This window comes from Ovis aries, chromosome 18 (assembly GCF_016772045.2).
Source record: "Ovis aries strain OAR_USU_Benz2616 breed Rambouillet chromosome 18, ARS-UI_Ramb_v3.0, whole genome shotgun sequence".
Lineage (NCBI taxonomy): Eukaryota > Metazoa > Chordata > Mammalia > Artiodactyla > Bovidae > Ovis > Ovis aries.
In genome coordinates, this window is record NC_056071.1 from 31,599,454 (window position 1) to 31,616,301 (window position 16,848).

The 16,848-nt window shown below is 51.9% G+C and overlaps 1 protein-coding gene across 3 annotated transcripts; it reads left to right on the forward strand.

The window, feature by feature from the left end:
* Window positions 1–10,116: 10,116 nt before the first annotated feature.
* On the forward strand, window positions 10,117–15,974 carry CYP1A1 (cytochrome P4501A1). Of its 3 annotated transcripts, NM_001129905.1 has the most exon segments (8): window positions 10,127–10,217; window positions 12,450–13,309; window positions 13,878–14,004; window positions 14,093–14,113; window positions 14,116–14,182; window positions 14,275–14,398; window positions 14,525–14,611; window positions 14,774–15,971. In NM_001129905.1, coding segments are annotated over 5 exon segments (1,101 nt in total). In that variant the 5' UTR covers window positions 10,127–10,217; window positions 12,450–12,463; the 3' UTR covers window positions 14,315–14,398; window positions 14,525–14,611; window positions 14,774–15,971.
* Window positions 15,975–16,848: the final 874 nt, after the last annotated feature.

Genomic DNA, 16,848 nt, shown 5'->3' on the forward strand with positions numbered 1-16,848 from the left:
CCTGTCAGGTAGCTCTCCTTTACTTACAGTCTCTCCCTCTGGATTCCAGAAACAGATCCTTCTTCTTGCCCCTTCAGGTCCAAGACAGTAAGGGCTCCTCTCTGCTACAAGTCATATGGTACCACAATATCCTATGTTAGTTTCTCCATACCCTGTTCACACCTTTATAAATAATCCCATTATTAAACTCTTCTCAGTGATCTAGTTTGAATGGATCCTGTTCTTGCAAGGAACTTGAATAATAAAATGATTCTTTGCAAATTTCTTTTCCACCATCCCTGGAATATCAGCCTTTCCCCTAAGCTGTCTCCCTTAGGGTCACAAGATGGCTGCTAAAGTTCCGGCCATAATATCCAGACAGGACAAGGGTCAGAAGGACAAGAGTGCATCTCTCGTCATGTATCCTTTTTAAGAGTGAGGAAATCTTTCCTCAATTTAGTCCCACCAGATCTCTACAACATAATATTGGCCAGAATCATGTCACAGATTCATCCAAGGCAGCTGGGCCACAATGACTGGTTCAGACCAGCCAAGACCCATTCCCTGGGGCCCACCTCCCCAGAAGCACATAACCCTGCAAAGAAATATGGAGGATACTTAGATAAAATTGGGGTGGGGAGGGTGCTGGGAAGGAGGAAAAATGAAAGTGGAGGGAATGGCTCTTGGGTGTCGACAAGTTGAGAAGCAGTTGGGAAAGGATTCTAAAGTTAGCTAAATGGCCTGCACGGGCTGGAAGGACAGCCAGGCTGTGCACCAATAGGTCTGAATAGGGCCACCTTCTTGGCCAAGACTGTGTGAGCATGTCCAGGAGCACTTGGCTGACGAAGCACGGTCCTTGGAGACCTTGTTTTGATGAGAGGACTAGAACATTCATTATCAGCAAACCTCTGTGTTTATATGTGAAAGGGCATCTCTAACTTGGACACAGAACAGTCCCCTGAGCTGCTGAACTTGCCCTTCAGTACAGTAGCACAAACATTTCCCTGCAAGGCTGTTTTCACAATTTGTTGGCTCAGCAAACATTTCCCCAACAATAACGTCAACTACCAACCAGAGCAGAATTAGTCAAATTATGATATCTAATGTGGGTCTAAATTAATCATATTTGATATTATTGAAGGAAGAAGAGGAAAAGGAAAAAGAAGGTCTGCCTTTATCTCCATTATTTTGTATCTGGAGAACCTCCAGGATATCCCTTAGCCCCTTCTCTGGGCAGTGTCCCAGGGTCTGCACTGTTGCAGCCCTTCCCCACCCATCAAAATATGGAGCCCTCTTGTCCCAGCCCTGCAGAGCCCTCTCTGATGAGAGTAGCTACAGGGCCTGCTCTCTTCTGACTTTTGTGGTGGAGCCGGATTGTGGAGAGAGGAGCCAAGACCTGTTGAGAGGAACCAAGTGGCTCCAAAACTGAAAGCAATCAAGGCCTCCTGGTGATCATGGGCATGTGGTCAACAGTGAGACGCAGTCCAGATGCTGGCCCTGGGCTAATGTGAAGGTGGTATGAGGCAGATGCCTTAGCTGGGCCGGGCTGAGATGAGCTTCTTAAGACAGGACCGTGCCTGATCACGTGTCTTCTGGCAACAGGATGACTAGCACTCATCTGGCAAGTACTGAAGAAAGGACCCGGGTTTGGAGAGGCAATCCATTGAGCCGGCCATCTTGGACTTGGTGCTCTGCCAACAAGACCCAGAATCTCACCAGGCCACTACCATTTCAAACCTGACATATTTTCCTATTTGGAGGTTTGACATTTTCCACTTGTTCCTTGGAAGAAAAGCTATGACAAACCTAGACAGCATATTAAAAAGCAGAGACATCATTTTGCTAACAAAGGTCTGTGTAGTTAAAGCTATGTTTTTTCCAGTAGTCATGTATGGATGTGAGAGTTGGACCATAAAGAAGGCTGAATGCCAAAGAACTGATGCTTTTGAACTGTAGTGCTTAGAGAAGACTCTTGAGAGTCCCTTGGACTGCAAAGAGATCAAGCCAGTCAGTCCTAAAGGAAGTCAACCCTGAATGTTCATTGGAAGGACTGATGTTGAAGCTGAAACTCCAATACTTTGGCCACCTAATGCGAAGTGCCAACTCATTGGAAAAGACTCTGATGCTGGGAAAGACTGAGGGCAGGAGGAGGCAGGGGCGACCGAGAATGAGATGGTTGGATGGCATCACCAACTCAATGGACATGAGTTTGAGCAAATTCCAGGAGACAGTGAAGGACAGGGAAGCCTGGTGTGCTGCAGTCCATGGGGTCACAAAGAGTCAAACATGACTTAGCGACTGAAAAACCACAACAATTCATTTGCTTAACAGATATTTATTTGGCATCCGCAATGTGCCAGTTTGCTGTTGATGAAGCATTGGGCACAACAGACAGAAGTGCCTGTTCCGCAGGCACTCGCATTCTAGTTGAGGAATATAGACCATACAGAGCATTGAGAAGTAAAATACATACCATGTCTGAAATTTTCAGTAGCCACATGTGGGGAGCAGCTGCTGTATTTTAAAAAATTATTACTTATTTATTTGTCTGCGCCGGGTCTTAGTTGTGGTACTCAGGATCTTTCAGCATCTGGGATCTCTAGTTGCGGCATGAGAACTCTTATTTGTGCCGCATGTGGGATCTAGTTCCCTGACCAGGGACCAAACCTGGTCCCCCTGAATTGAAAGAATGGAATCTCCGCCCCTGGACCACCAGGGGAGTCCCTACATAGTGTGTTCAAAGTTTGTTCAGTGCCACAAACCTGTCAAACAAGTGCCACGAATAAATATCAAGTTACGAAGAGGGATGGAGACTATGATTCAGGGTAGCAGTTTTACATAGGATGGCCAAGGAAGGCATACTGAGAATGATATTTGGGGAAGTAAGACATGAGGATCTGGGGGGAAAGCATCTCCAGGTGGCAGGAACAGCAGAAGCAAAGACCGGATGCCGAACAGATCAGTCGATATTGTCCACTTGCCTCTCCAGACCACTCTCCACCCTTCTACTCAGTCCCCAATGACTGACTTCCATGGGCTTCAGGAATGGACCCTCTGCTTTTTGGCTTCTAGCTAGGTTCAGTCTGTGGAAGGTTACCAGCAGGACATCAGAGGGTGTGAATGGAATGAGGTCAGAGTATTTAGGCTCTCTCCCTGTAGGGTCTTGGCATGCTATCTACAACTCTCTCAAAGGCTCCAGCTCCTCTCTATGGCCTTACCACAGCCACCTTCTCTGGGTTCTGTTTTCTGCTGCTTCCTCCCATCACTTCTGGCCTTGCTGTTGCCTGCCCTACTGATTTCCTGCTGCATTTGCTGCTGCATTGTCCTACTGATTTCCCTAAACCTTGAACCTTTGTGAGTGGTCCCTTTATTAAATTCTCCTCAATGACTCAGTTTTAGGGGCCCCTCTGTTTCCTGAAAGGACTGACCTTGACAGATACGGGGAGGGACTTGCCTGGAGTGTCTTAGGAACCTCAGGCTGCTCTGGTGCCTGGAGAGGAGTGACCCAGGGAAGGGGGAGGGATAGGAGAGGAGGTCAGAGAGGCCACGGGAACCACAGCTGGAAAGGTCTTGCGGGCCATTGTAAGGACTGCTTCCTCTGAGATTCATCAAAAACTTTAACTTGGGGAAAGGATGGCATATCTTTCTCAGCTAGCAGCTGGGAGAGAAAATAGGGCACCTTCCTTTCCAGGGTGTCTCCCAGCCAGGGAGGCTGTCAGCCAGCCAGCAGAGCATGAACTCTGCTCCTAGTGTGTTGAGATAGCCCAGACTCATCTGATGGTCTCTGCCTCAAGCGTGGGTTCTTTCCAGACACTCCCCAGCCAACAACTCCTCAAATCCATCATGGGGCCTTCTGGAGATAAAACTAGCCTCTCATAATACTGCTGATGGTGGCATTGTTGGCACAGGGGCAGGCCCGTTGGCACAGAAGCTGTTAGATAAGAGTAACTTCTTAGGATTCTGTCCAACCTGCCCAGGACTTCTCGGATCTGCCTCAAGTGTTGAGGTTTAATCACTCAGAGAGCACTGTTGGGTAAGCCTCTCTGGCCTGCAGGTTTTGGCTCTAATCCTTTCAGGTGCAAGCCCCCAAACCCAACTCCTAGTAGAAGAGAAAGATGAAGAAGGGGAGGAGAAGGGGGAGAAAGAAGAGGAAGTGGTAAAGAAGAAGGAAAAGGGGAGAAAGGAGCAGATGGGAGAGGTGGTGATGCTATCAATTCACACAACAGAGAAGTTCTATGGTGAATTTCCCTGGCTTCAGGAATAACTGATCTCGTTGCTCAGGGTCATCAACTCTTTCCCTCCCTCCCCTCATCCCTCAGTTCTGCTTTCCTCTAATGGGCTTCTTAAAAATGGCCACTGGTAGGTCCAGAATTATTTTCTAACCAGCTTTGCCACTTCTGGAAGAAAGAGAACCTTGCTTTTCCAACAATTTCATTAAAACTCCCATAAAGGGTTCTCAGTGGGTTGGCCTGAGTCATGTGTTAGCCTGGGGGCCTGGGATGGGGTTAGTTCCACCAAGCCCATGAGCTAAGAGTAGGGGTGGGGTGGTCCCCAAAGGACAAATGAAGTGATATTTCCAGATGAAGAGAGAATGGATGCTGGACACACAAAACCCCTCACAGGTCTTCTGCTGTCGACTGGGGTAACCATATAATGTATGTCCAAGCCAGGACTCATAAAAAAAAATTTATTTATTTGGCTGTGCCGGGTCTTAGTTGTGGCACACTGGATCTTTGATCTTCATTGCAGCATGCAGGGTCTTGTTGGGCCTAGTTCCCTGACCAAAGATCGAATCAGGGCCCACTGCATTGGGAGCCTGGAGTCTTAGCCACTGGACCACTGGGGAAGTCCCAAGCCAAGACTCTCTTGAGAATGAAAGAGAGAACTTTTAATAGATAAGACAACCAGCTTAGACCAAGCCTATTCTGAGAAAGTCTCATTAGCCTGACTACAGCAGCCAAGAGCCAGAGAGCCAGGGGCTGCCCCGTTTGAACCTCGGATCCTGCAGACTGGATCTCTCTATCTTTCTTGGCACAGGTAGCAGAGAGGAAGGCGCTCAGGGCTCGGATCTCAGGTGGGGTGGCGGGTGGCTTGGTGGGGTGAAGACACATTGGAAGACAAATCCTATTTCTCCATATTCACTTAAACTCCACTCTTCTCAAACTGTCTCACACCAACCTTCCACTCCCATGCTTTGTTCAAGTTACAGCCGTGCCTCGTGCCAGGGGTGCCCTTCCTATTCTCCTCATACTCCAGGACTCCTCTCTATTCCTTTGCTCACCCCTAGGGCTCGCAGCCTTCTGTAGCATTTCCAGAGTTAGCTTAGGCTCTGTTTGGGTGTGATTCCTGCTTCTACCGCTGGGTAGTGAGTTTGTTCTGAGTCTGGTTGTCTGCTCATCCCCTGACCACATAGCCCTCAGCAGTGCTGAATGAAGACTCTAGGCTAGGCTGGCCAAAACCCTCAACTGTGTCTAGCCCAGAGCCCCCTCCTTTCTGCACTGCCCACCACCCTTCCCTCTGTGTTCCTGGTATCGATTGCTAGGGAATTCTAGCCAAAGAGCTTCTCACGCAAAGGCATACAAACTTTGACCCAGGATTGGCTGTTCAACTCCAGGTCAAGGTCCTCTAAACTCCCGCCTGTCTCCTTCTTTGTCTGCCCTGGTGCCCTAAGGGCCCCCTTCCGTCTTCTGAGCTGTCCTCCAAGACAGGCTTGGTGATGAGAAGTGCAGGGCCTCCCATAACCCCAGTGCATCAGACTCTTGTCCAGGAAGATGGGGACAAGGGGGCACTCTGACCGAGGCACTGAGCCTGTCTACCTTTGGCCCCCTGGGGCTTTGCTGGTAGTCTGGGACAATAAATCACGGTGGGAAGAGCTCTGGCCTCGAAGCAAGGGCCTGGGCTCTGCTTTGATTTGTCATTCAGCTTTCTTTGTTCTGATTTCGGCCTCTCCAGCTGAGAAGTGAGACAGGAATTGGCTTAATTAGCTAAAATTTCTTTGGAATCAAGAGTTCCTTGGAGGACTTCCCTGGTGGACCCTGGTAGTCCAGTGGTTAAGAATCTGCCTACCAATGCACGGGACACAGGTTCGATCCCTGGTCTGGGAAGATCCCACATGCTGAGGTGCAACTAAGCCTGTGTGCCACAATTACTGAGCATATGGGCCACAAGTACTGAAGCCCGCTTGCCCCAGAGCCCGTGCTCCTCAACAAGAGAAGCCAGTTCAGTGAGACACCAGAGCACCACAGCTAGAGAGTAGTCCAGGCTGGCCACATCAGACGAAAGCCTGTGCACAGCAAGGAAGACCCAGCATGGACACAATTAAAAAAAAAAAAAAAAAAAAGAATCCCTTGGAAAATGGGAGGAAAGCAACGTATCTTTTACCAAGAGAAGAGTTTTTCTGCAGATGGTCTTTTAGCTGTGAAGGGCAGGCTGCCATGAGTCTTCTTTTATTTTTTAAATTTTATTTATTTCTTTTGGCTATTCTGGGCCTTCGTTGCTGCACGGGCTTTTCTCCAGTTGGGGAGAGAGAGGACTGATCTCTAGTTGCAGTGCATGAGCTTCTCACTGTGGCGGCTCCTCTTGTGGAGTGTGGGCTCTAGGGCTCCCGGGCTTCAGTAGTTGAGGCACACAGGCTCAATAGATGTGGTTCCCTGGCTCGAGTACACAGGCTCCACCACACGTGGGAGTGCCCTGAATCAGGGATCACACCTGTGTCTCCTGCACTGGGAGGTGGGTTATTTACCCCCGAGCCACCAGGGAAGCTCTGTGATGTTTCTCTAGAGCTACGGCATTGCTGGGGACTCTGAGAGCCAAAGGAGAGATTGCGCTACAGAGCAGGGTGATGGATTTGAAAGTGCCTTCCTTCCTTGCCACGGCTTCCACATACATTCTTTCCACTCTCTGTGGCTTTAGCTCCTACTTGGTGTGAAGGATAGACCTTTCTTGGGTACTGCAAAAATTCTCAGACCGAGCCTGAGATGCAAAGGTGAAATGAATAGAAGGATGCTGGACAGAATGGAAGCCCAGCAATACCTCCCTGTCTCCTGCCTGTTCTGTTACCTAAATGCCATCATTATATCATTGGCACTTTGGGCTCAACACCCTGGTCATGCACCTTAATATAGATGGACTTAACTCCTTTACCTGTTATTAATATCTTGCAAGATCTTGGCTTATCAGATCAATTTCCCAAGGCTGATTTTCTATGTTAGAGCATGGAGGATGGAGTGACAGTTTGGGTCCATGTCCTGGCAAGAACCAAATGTTCTGAGAATTACCATGAAGCAATGCTGGAAATAGGCCAGGAGAAATCTAACTTGCTATGCAAAGGATCCAGGAAGTGTTCTCAGAGGAAGTGATGTCTTGCTGCTGCTGCTGCTCAGTCGCTTCAGTCGTGTCCAACTCTGTGCGACCCCATAGACAGCAGCCCACCAGGCTCCCCCGTCCCTGGGATTCTCCAGGCAAGAACACTGGAGTGGGTTGCCATTTCCTTCTCCAATGCATGAAAGTGAAAAGTGAAAGGGAAGTCGCTCAGTCGTGTCCGACTCTTAGCGACCCCATGGATTACAGCCTACCAGGCTCCTCCGCCCATGGGATTTTCCAGGCAAGAGGACTGGAGTGGGGTGCCATTGCCTTCTCCAGTGATGTCTTAGCTGAGGCTTAATGTAGGAAAGATTCAAAGTAGAAGTGGGCATTCCTGTTAGGCTCTGCAAAAGATTCTGGTTTCTATTCAGATGTGAGCTACTGAAGGGGCAAGGTGGTGATGGAATGAGATTTTGCATCTTTGAAAAGACACCTGGGATGCCACAGGGTGGAGAAGGAATTGGAGGCACTGAAAGTCAGATGGTACCCAGGTTGGAGTTTATTAGTACTCTGGGGAGCAATGATGGGGGCCTGGATGAGGATGGACAGAAATCAAAGTGGAGAAATGGGTCCTTTACCCCTCAGTCTGTTCCCAGCATGTTAGCCAGTGATCTTCCTTGACTCAGACCTCACAGTGTTTCTGTCTCACACAAAGGAAGTCCCTTCTTAGCAGGGTGCTCCCAGCATCTAGAGCAGGGCTGTTCTCACCCTCAGCATCCTCACATCCACCAAATTCCAGGAGAACTCCCCAGTCACAGGACACTGTACATTTCCAGTGCCCCTGGTACTGCTCCTTCTTTCAAGGGCCACTGTGCAGGGCCTTGAACTTGCTGTTCCTTCTGCCAGCTGCACTCTTCTTCCAGATATCTGTGTGCCTTGATTCTTGGCTGGGTGTCTGCCCTTTCTGCCTGGGCTAGGTGTCCTTTCCTCAGTGTCCTTTGAATTGCAATCTGCCCCTACATGATTCCTACCCCTTCTCTGTCTTATTTTTCTCTATAGCACTTTTCATCCTCTGAGACTCTCTAGGCATTTTCTGGCCTCACCTCCCATCCCCCTTGCCCCACAATGTAAGCTACAGGGAAGCAGGAGGTGTGTCTGGTACATAGTAGGCGTTTGGTAAATACTTATTTGTGCAGTGCCCGAGGTGGCATCTGACTGTAGTGGGCGGTGAGGGGGTAGGATGAGTCTCTGTTTTCTGGCATGGGCCAGCGGATGGCAGTGCCATTCGTAGGGCTGGGGAGCGCAGTTGAGCTCAGAGAACGGGTGATGTAGTTAGTTGGGGACACATTGAGCTAAACAAGCTTTTTTTTTTTGCCTGGACATCCTACATTGGGAAGGCTCGGCAGGGGCGAGGACAGACCAGCTGACCCAGGCGGTGCTGGGGCTGCGTGTCCCGCCACAGGCGTGGGCCAAAACTATGGACACACTCAGGCGCCCGCTTGTTTGCAAAAGCTCAGCTCTGCACGCAAACCTAGGCCCTTTGCACCGCCCCACCACCCATCCAATCACGCACCCACGAGCGTTAGTCGGCTTGTCTCGCTCCACCTCTGCCCCCACGCTCCGCTAGAGACTGGCCCTTTAAGAGCCCCGCCCCCGACTCCCCCCGCACCCCCGCTCCTCGTCCCGCCTCTGCCCGCCCCCCCGCGCTCGCGTGACTGTGCCAGGACCCGAGCCGGGCCAGGGAGTTGGGCTGCTGGGTGGCTGCGCCGGCCTCCGGGTCCTTCTCACGCAATTTCTGGGCACCGCGCCCCCGGCCAGGTGGGGCTGGGATGGGCCGCGTGACCTCTGCCCCCTGGAGGGATGTACCAGACACAGGCACGCTAGCCTGGGGAGGCATCTGCGCCCGCCACCCCTCCCCGCCCCCTTTAGTAGTCCCTGAGCTCCCTTTCTTGCCCCCCACCCCCACCCCAAGGCCTCCTTCTAACCCTTTCCTCGGCCGCTGGGAGATCCGCTCGCCGCACGATTACTCTGCCCTGCCAAAGCGCTAGTAGCCCCAGGAACCTCGAGGGCCCGAGGGTCCTGGCTCGAAGTACCCTTGGTTTGCAGAGTGGCCCTAGGGGCCGCTCAACGCGTCCAGCTAGTGCGCACATTAGCAAGGCTGCACATTCTCCATCCCTTCCCGCATTCCGGCCCTTCCATCAGTGAGCGCGGACTTCTAGTCGTCCAGGCTCTGGGGGTCCTGGGGGTGGGGGAGGCTCTGGGGAAAGGGGCCAGCCCATCGGCGCCTCTGGCCTTCCGGCCCTAATGACCTCGGGGCTGGGGTCGCCATGCTTCTCACGCGAGCCTGGACTCAATAACAGGGGTTAGGAGGTCATCCCCGGGCAGCTCCGCCCCTGCCTGCCAGCCTGGTTCCTATCTGCTGGTAGAGAAGAGCAAGCACTCCCAGTGTTCAGTGGGTGCAAAAATGAGGGTGACTGGTCCCCGTGCCCCGGGATGGAGCACCCTTATACCCTCTTTCGGGCTATCATGGGATTTCTTCCCCAAACTCCTCCCCAACTGGACTCTGAGCTTGTCCAGGGGTACCTTGGAACTGAGGGTCCCAAGTGTCCCTAGCCTTCATCCCTTTAAGAGCCAGCACTTGATCGAGGCATCCCGAGTTGGTTCTTACCTATTCCCCAGCTTCCTCTCTCGCCCCTCCCTCCTCCGTCCCAAAGCTTCCAAAAGCGATCAGTTCCCCTCCCCCTGCCCCTCCCTCTTTCCCATCCCCGTGCTCCGGGAGGCGTGGCCACACGCCCAAGCTGCCTATAAAGGTGGCATTGCTTTCACCCTCACTCTGAAGGTGACAATTCCTTGGAGCCTTCCCTGATCTTCTTTGGGGTCCCTGGCTGCAGAGACCACTCTTCCCAGCCCAGCTCTGCACCCCCTCACAGCCACAGGTGAGTGCTGGGGGTTTCTGGGGGAAACTGAAGCCAGGGGAAGGGCTGGACTTGCCCAAGATTCCACGGCTAGTGCCAGAATTGCTCCCCTCTCAGCATTCCAGCACGTAGGCTCCAGCTCATCTCCTACTGACTCCTGGAATGCCTGGGGGCTTCCCCATGGAGGTCACCTGGAAGGTTGGAATAGGACACAGGTGTGAGAGACTGTGAGCCAGTACAGCACTCCTTCAGGCTCTGTGAGCAGGAGGCTTCTCTGCGGTCAGGGTGGGTAAGGGGGCAAGTGGGGTTCTTACCAGCTGAACCCTGCCTTATCCAAAAGCTGCTCCTCCGGAGGCATAGCTTGTCAGCGCTGAGAGGTGTTGGCTGGACAAGGGAGGCTGATCTGAGAGGGGGTCCTGGGCATTGTCCAGGGGCCTGCCCTGTTCCACTGTCTTCTCTGGCCTCTGCTGGGGCCGATCAGTGTGAGAGACTGCCCTCTGCAGAAAACTTGACCCTGAAAACTCAGCAATCACACCTCTCTTGGCCTCCTACCATCTTACAAAGGCTAGAGGTCTTTGGAGCACCCAGTGTGCAGAAGGGGACCCCATGGCACGCCAAAGCCTAGCAGTGTCCCCAGTTCACTCAAGGAGTCTGGACTCAAGTGTGCTTTGGGGTTCAGCTCCTTCAGGAAGCCTCCCTAGACAGACAGCTATAGTAGTTCAGGAAGGAACCATACAACCTCCCCATCTTGGGTGGCTCTTCTGTAGGGAAACTTCACGCTTAACCTCAAAGAAAAGATCAGAGTTTTCTCTTATCTGAGATCAGCTGGGTACCCTGAATCAGAGACCATGTCCCATCCCTTCTCTCAGGTGATGTGACTGAAGCCCAGAAGCATAAAATGAACTGTCCAATCCAAGGCCATGTCATAAAGCCTGGAACCCTTGTCTCCTGACCTCCAGTCCAGGGCATCAGTAAGATGCCCCTGTCATAGCCCCTTGCCTCGAAGAGAGGAGTCCATGAATTTGCACACCCTTTCTAGACTGAACCTAGAGAAAGTATTGTGTCAGTGTCAGTTAAATTTAGCTCCATTCCTAGTTTCTCATATTCCAGTCCAGAGTTTTCTTACAGCCTCTGCCTGGTAGGATCCTTCCATTTATTCACAGCTCTTGAGTGACTGGCAAATGGGGGAGGTCCAGACTATTCATTCATTGAGAACTGAGCCCAGTGAAAACCTTGGCCTGGAATTGTGTGACCGGGAGCCTCAATCTAGTTGGCCTCCTGCTGCGTTTAAACTGTGAGTCTGCTGAGCTCACAGAGCTGGGGCTAAGGGCACTGTGGCTTAGACAGTAAGGAAAGGGGGCAGTCCCCTGTCCCCTCCCCACTGTGTCCCGGTGTCTGGCCAGATTCCCTAGATCCTGGCTTTGAACCGTAGAGAACTGACAGTACTGAGAAGATTCCTTTTCATCCGTTGATCTGACCACTCCTATACCTATGACAGGAACATAGGAACGGGGAAGACGGCCATGAATCTTCCCAGGAAACATTACCTAAGAGGTCTGAGCCCTGGCTCTGTCTGAGAGCTGGGTGCCTTTAGCCAAGTCAGTGCCTCCTCTGGAGGTCAGTTTCCCCAGATGTGAAACGCGGCTTAAGAAGAGGGGATCCTTAGTTCTTTGGTAGTGTTGTCCCAAGTTGGGTGGGTAATACTCAGGGGAATTGGGTGATTACACATCAATTATGTGCTTATTTTAATATATGTTAGGGGAAAAAAACAAACCTGTATTTTCACACAGATGTTACTGTGTGAAACAGTGCTACGTGGGTGGATTTAAAGTTGATTTTAGAAAAATATGAAATAAATAATAGTATAGGTGTTCTATGGAAATCACAGACTGACACTGAGATTTGGTATGGCAGGTAAGGTGTTCTGGAATTAGACAAGTTTGGATTGGGTTTGGATTCTATCATTGCTGGCTGTGTGACTTTGGGCAAGTTATGTACTTTTTCTGAGCCTCAGAGCTGCCTACCACAAAGGCTGTGGCCAGGACTGAATGAAGAATGACTGAAATTCTTGGTATGGAGTTGGCAGCTCCACAAACAGCTTCTCCTATCTCCTCTCCCATTTCACGCCCAGTGAACAGTTCTGGATAAGGTTTTCCCTTTTCTTGACTGGTGTGCTGATATTTTAGGACACTGGCTCCTTCCATCCTCCTGTCAGATCTTTTGACCTTTTCCTCCCATCTGACCTCTCAGCAGCCACCTTGGAATCTATGTGGATCATGTTTTCTGTGTTTGGACTCCCCATCCCCATCTCGGCCACAGAACTTCTCCTGGCCTCTGCTGTCTTCTGCCTGGTATTCTGGGTGGTCAGGACCTGGCGGCCTCGGGTCCCTCAAGGCCTGAAGAGTCCACCAGAGCCCTGGGGCTGGCCCCTGCTCGGGCACGTGCTGACCTTGGGGAAGAACCCACACGTGGTTCTGTCGCAACTGAGCCAGCGCTATGGGGACGTGCTGCAGATCCGCATTGGCTGCACACCCGTGCTGGTGCTCAGCGGCCTGGACACCATCCGGCAGGCCCTGGTGCGGCAGGGCGATGATTTCAAGGGCCGGCCCGACCTCTACAGCTTCACTTTGGTCTCTGACGGCCAGAGCATGACCTTCAACCCAGACTCTGGACCGGTGTGGGCTGCCCGGCGACGCCTGGCCCAGAATGCCCTGAAAAGTTTCTCCACCGCCTCAGACCCGGCATCCTTGTCCTCCTGCTACCTGGAAGAGCATGTGAGCAAGGAGGCTGAGTACCTCCTGGGCAAGTTCCAGGAGCTGATGTCAGGGCCTGGGCGCTTCGACCCCTACAGGTATGTAGTGGTCTCAGTGGCCAATGTCATCTGTGCCATATGCTTTGGCCGGCGCTATGACCACGATGACCAAGAGTTTCTTAGCCTCATCAACCTGAGTAATGAGTTTGGGGAGATAACTGCCTCCGGGAACCCAGCTGACTTCATCCCTGTCCTCCGTTACCTGCCCAACACTGCCCTGGACCTCTTCAAGGACCTGAATCGGAGGTTCTACGTCTTTGTACAGAAGATAGTCAAGGAACACTATAAAACGTTTGAGAAGGTATACCCTAGGGAGAGGCAGGTGGGTGGTAGGGGGCAGGTAGAGTCAGGGGTCAGGAGTCAGAGATAGCTGGGGCCCAGTGGAGTTTGGTAGGCTTTCACAGGCCTTCAGCCTGGGATTTTGAAGCCAGTAGTGGAGGGGATTCCATCCTTGGCAGGAAAATAGAACTTTTTATTGTCCAGCCCTTGTAACTATCCATCACACAGCAGTATCTACTGTAGAGCCAGTCCATGCAGGACCCTAAGTTAGTTGTGGTAGGAACCAAGAAGAGTTGGTCTTGGAAGGAACCAAGAAGAGTTGGTCTTCTGGCCTCATGGGAGAGAAAAGTGTAAAGGGCGTGTGCAGATGATAATGTTACTAGACTCTGTCAAATGTCCCTCGAGTTGGGGCTGCACATATTCTGGGTCAGGAGAGAGCCTTGGAAAGACAAGAGAAGCTGGGAGGGTAGGGGTGGGTGTGTGTGGTCACCTCTTGGATAAAGATGCTAGGGATGGGAAGGGACCAGGTCTGGATGGAGAGGCAGTTCTGGGTTTGGGATCTTCCTTACCTGTGGGCCTTCCCTACCCAGGGTCACATCCGGGACATCACAGACAGCCTGATTGAGCACTGTCAGGATAAGAGGCTGGACGAGAATGCCAATATCCAGCTGTCGGATGAGAAGATCATTAATGTCGTGATGGACCTCTTTGGGGCCGGTATGCATTACCCCATTATACCATTCCTATGGCCAGCTGGCCTGACCCACCAAGTACCTAACTTCTCCCTCTGTTCTCCCCTGGCCAGGGTTTGACACAGTCACAACTGCCATTTCCTGGAGCCTCCTGTACCTGGTGACAAGCCCCAGGGTGCAAAAAAAGATTCAGGAGGAGCTGGGTAGGTGGTGGCTTCCCTCAGAGTGCTCAAGGCAGGAGGCCCAGCCAAGGTCTGAGTGGCCCCTGACCTATCTGGTCCTCTGTGCTCTGCAGACACAGTGATTGGCAGGGCGCGGTGGCCCCAGCTCTCTGACAGACCTCAGCTGCCCTATTTGGAGGCCTTCATCCTGGAGACCTTCCGACACTCCTCCTTCGTCCCCTTCACCATCCCACACAGGTGAGGCCCCATGGATCTGCTGCTGTCTGATGCTGGGCCTGATCAGGGTGGTAGGAAGGACAGGGTATGGGAGGCAGGGAGATCTCCTTGTGGCCCTGAGCCTGACTGAGCTTCCTCCCTCCTCAGTACCACAAGAGACACCAATTTGAATGGCTTTTACATCCCCAAGGGGCGCTGTGTCTTTGTGAACCAGTGGCAGATCAACCATGACCAGTAAGTCGAGAAGGGGCGGGGAAAGCTCCCCAGCTCCTGAGCTTCACACTTTGCTGTCTCTGGGCCACTTGCCTGAACCCTATTCTTTTCAGCTGGGGCTCAACCCGCTTGATGGTTCCGAGTCCCCAGGCTGCCTCTTCAGTTGCTTCTCTCTGATTACAGGAAGCTATGGGAGGATCCATCTGAGTTCCGGCCAGAACGGTTTCTCACTACTGATGGCACCGTCAACAAAGTACTGAGTGAGAAGGTGATTATTTTCGGCTTGGGCAAGCGGCAGTGCATTGGTGAGATCATTGCCCGCTTGGAGGTCTTTCTCTTCTTGGCCATCCTGCTGCATCAGGTGGAATTCCACGTGACCCCGGGTGTGAAGGTGGACATGACCCCCTTGTATGGGCTGACCATGAAGCACGCCCGCTGTGAGCACTTTCAGGTGCGCATCCGCTCTTAGGGGAGCGTCCTGCAGCCTAGACAGCCCATGTGCTCTTGGGGGACAGACAGCCCTGCCCCTGTCTGGGCAGCCAGGCCAGGGGCCTAGCCCAGGGGAGCCTAAAACCCGCAGACATTGTTGGGCTGATTTTTTTGCTGTCTGAGCTATGGGCAAGCTTGAGGGATCATACCTGCCCCCCATCCTGGACTTGTCCTTCTGCACACTGACCACAGATAGCAGACACATCAGAGGCCACACAGGAGCTGATGGAGCCCTTCTGAAGTTGTGCTGGAAGGGCTAGAGGATCCTTAGGCCTCTGGAAACCTCTAAAGAGGTTTTGGGAAGCCCCTGGGCCCGGCCCACAAGCTGGTTGGCTTTCCATGGAGGCTGACTGGCTTGAGAAACATTCAGAGCAGGTCACACCAGGGCCTGACCAATCTCTTTGACAGTTGGGAGCCATCAAGACTGAAGGGAAGAGGCAGTCCAGAATACTGACATGGAAGTAGTCTCCCTGCTTAAACAAGACTGAGCAATCTGACCACTAGGGTCTGGGACACTCTGCCTGTGAGATGACCTTCCTCTCTGCAGGCAGGGGTGGGGCTGCTGCCTGGCCTTGTTCCTGTCCAGGGAGGGCTGAGAACTTGTGTCTAACAGAAGCAGAGAGCAGAGGGAGGGCCCAAATCCAGGCACCAGGACTGGATCAGGAGGGAGGGGGTGGTAATCGAGTCACTTTCTACTGCATCTCCTTTCAATATACCCTGTGTTAAGTCTTTTAAAAATTTTAGCCTGCATTGTATTTGCATGTTTGTATTTACCATATATGAGAGCTTAAGAGCAGCTTATTGAGAGCCATGAAGAAAATTCTAACCCAGGTATCCAGAAATGTGTAGGAAATATCTATCTACCTGAGCTAAATAAAGATATTATTCAGAAGTCCTTATTGGTGGAGACTTTAAAAATCTTGAATGAAGTCATCTACATGCCGATTCTGAGCCCAGTCTCGTGTCGGGTTTTGCTGTGGGAGGACACAGGGGGAGGAGGAGGCGGTGCTCTCAGGAGCTGTCAGAAGCCACTGCTCTCAGGCAGCTCGCAGTCTGGTTTGGGCACAAGACTCTCACTTCACTGCCTTCCTCCTTCTCTAACTGATCACACATTGATGAAGAGCATTCTCTGAAGCAGGCATTGGGGGAGATAAAATGAATAAAAAATGGTGCCTTCAAGAGCCTCCTAAGCTGGTTAGGGGAACTAACTTATTAACACATCATCCAATTCATTGTCCGTGGATGCATGCTAAGTTGCTTCAGTTGTGTCCGACTCTTTGTGACCCTATGGACTATAGTCTGCCAGGCTCCTCTGTCCATGGGATTCTTTAAGCAAGAATACTGGAGCGGGTTGCCATGCCCACCTACAGAGGATCTTTCCAATCCAGGGACTGAACTCACATCTCTTATGTTTCCTGCATTGGCAGGTGGGTTCTTTACCACTAGAGCCAACGGAGAAGACCCCAGTTCATTGTGACCGGGTCTCTAACAGCCAGATACACAACAGGAGGGTGAAGCACAGAGCCAGAGCGGGCTGGGTGGGCAGGGGAGTGGGTGTGGGAAAGGTGACCAGGTCTTGGGGATATAGGCACAGGGCCCTCCTTGAAAGATGGGAGGCAGACTCACTTGGGTCTCACAGCAGTAGATCTCAAGTCCAAGAAGTAGACTGTGGTCACTGTATTGGGTGGGGGTTCTCAGCTCAGAAGTCACGGGCTGCTTGCTCTTCACTAGCCATACCAGGCTCAGGTACTGCACTATATTAGATCCCA

Bases quoted from the DNA above. Each gene is read 5' to 3' on its own strand.
- CYP1A1 (XM_027956968.2), top strand. From the start codon at position 12,464: ATGTGGATCATGTTTTCTGTGTTTGGACTCCCCATCCCCATCTCGGCC. The intron at 14,005-14,092 runs GTATGCATTACC...TCCCCTGGCCAG, and splicing joins GATGGACCTCTTTGGGGCCG to GGTTTGACACAGTCACAACT. The intron at 14,612-14,773 runs GTAAGTCGAGAA...CTCTGATTACAG, and splicing joins TGGCAGATCAACCATGACCA to GAAGCTATGGGAGGATCCAT.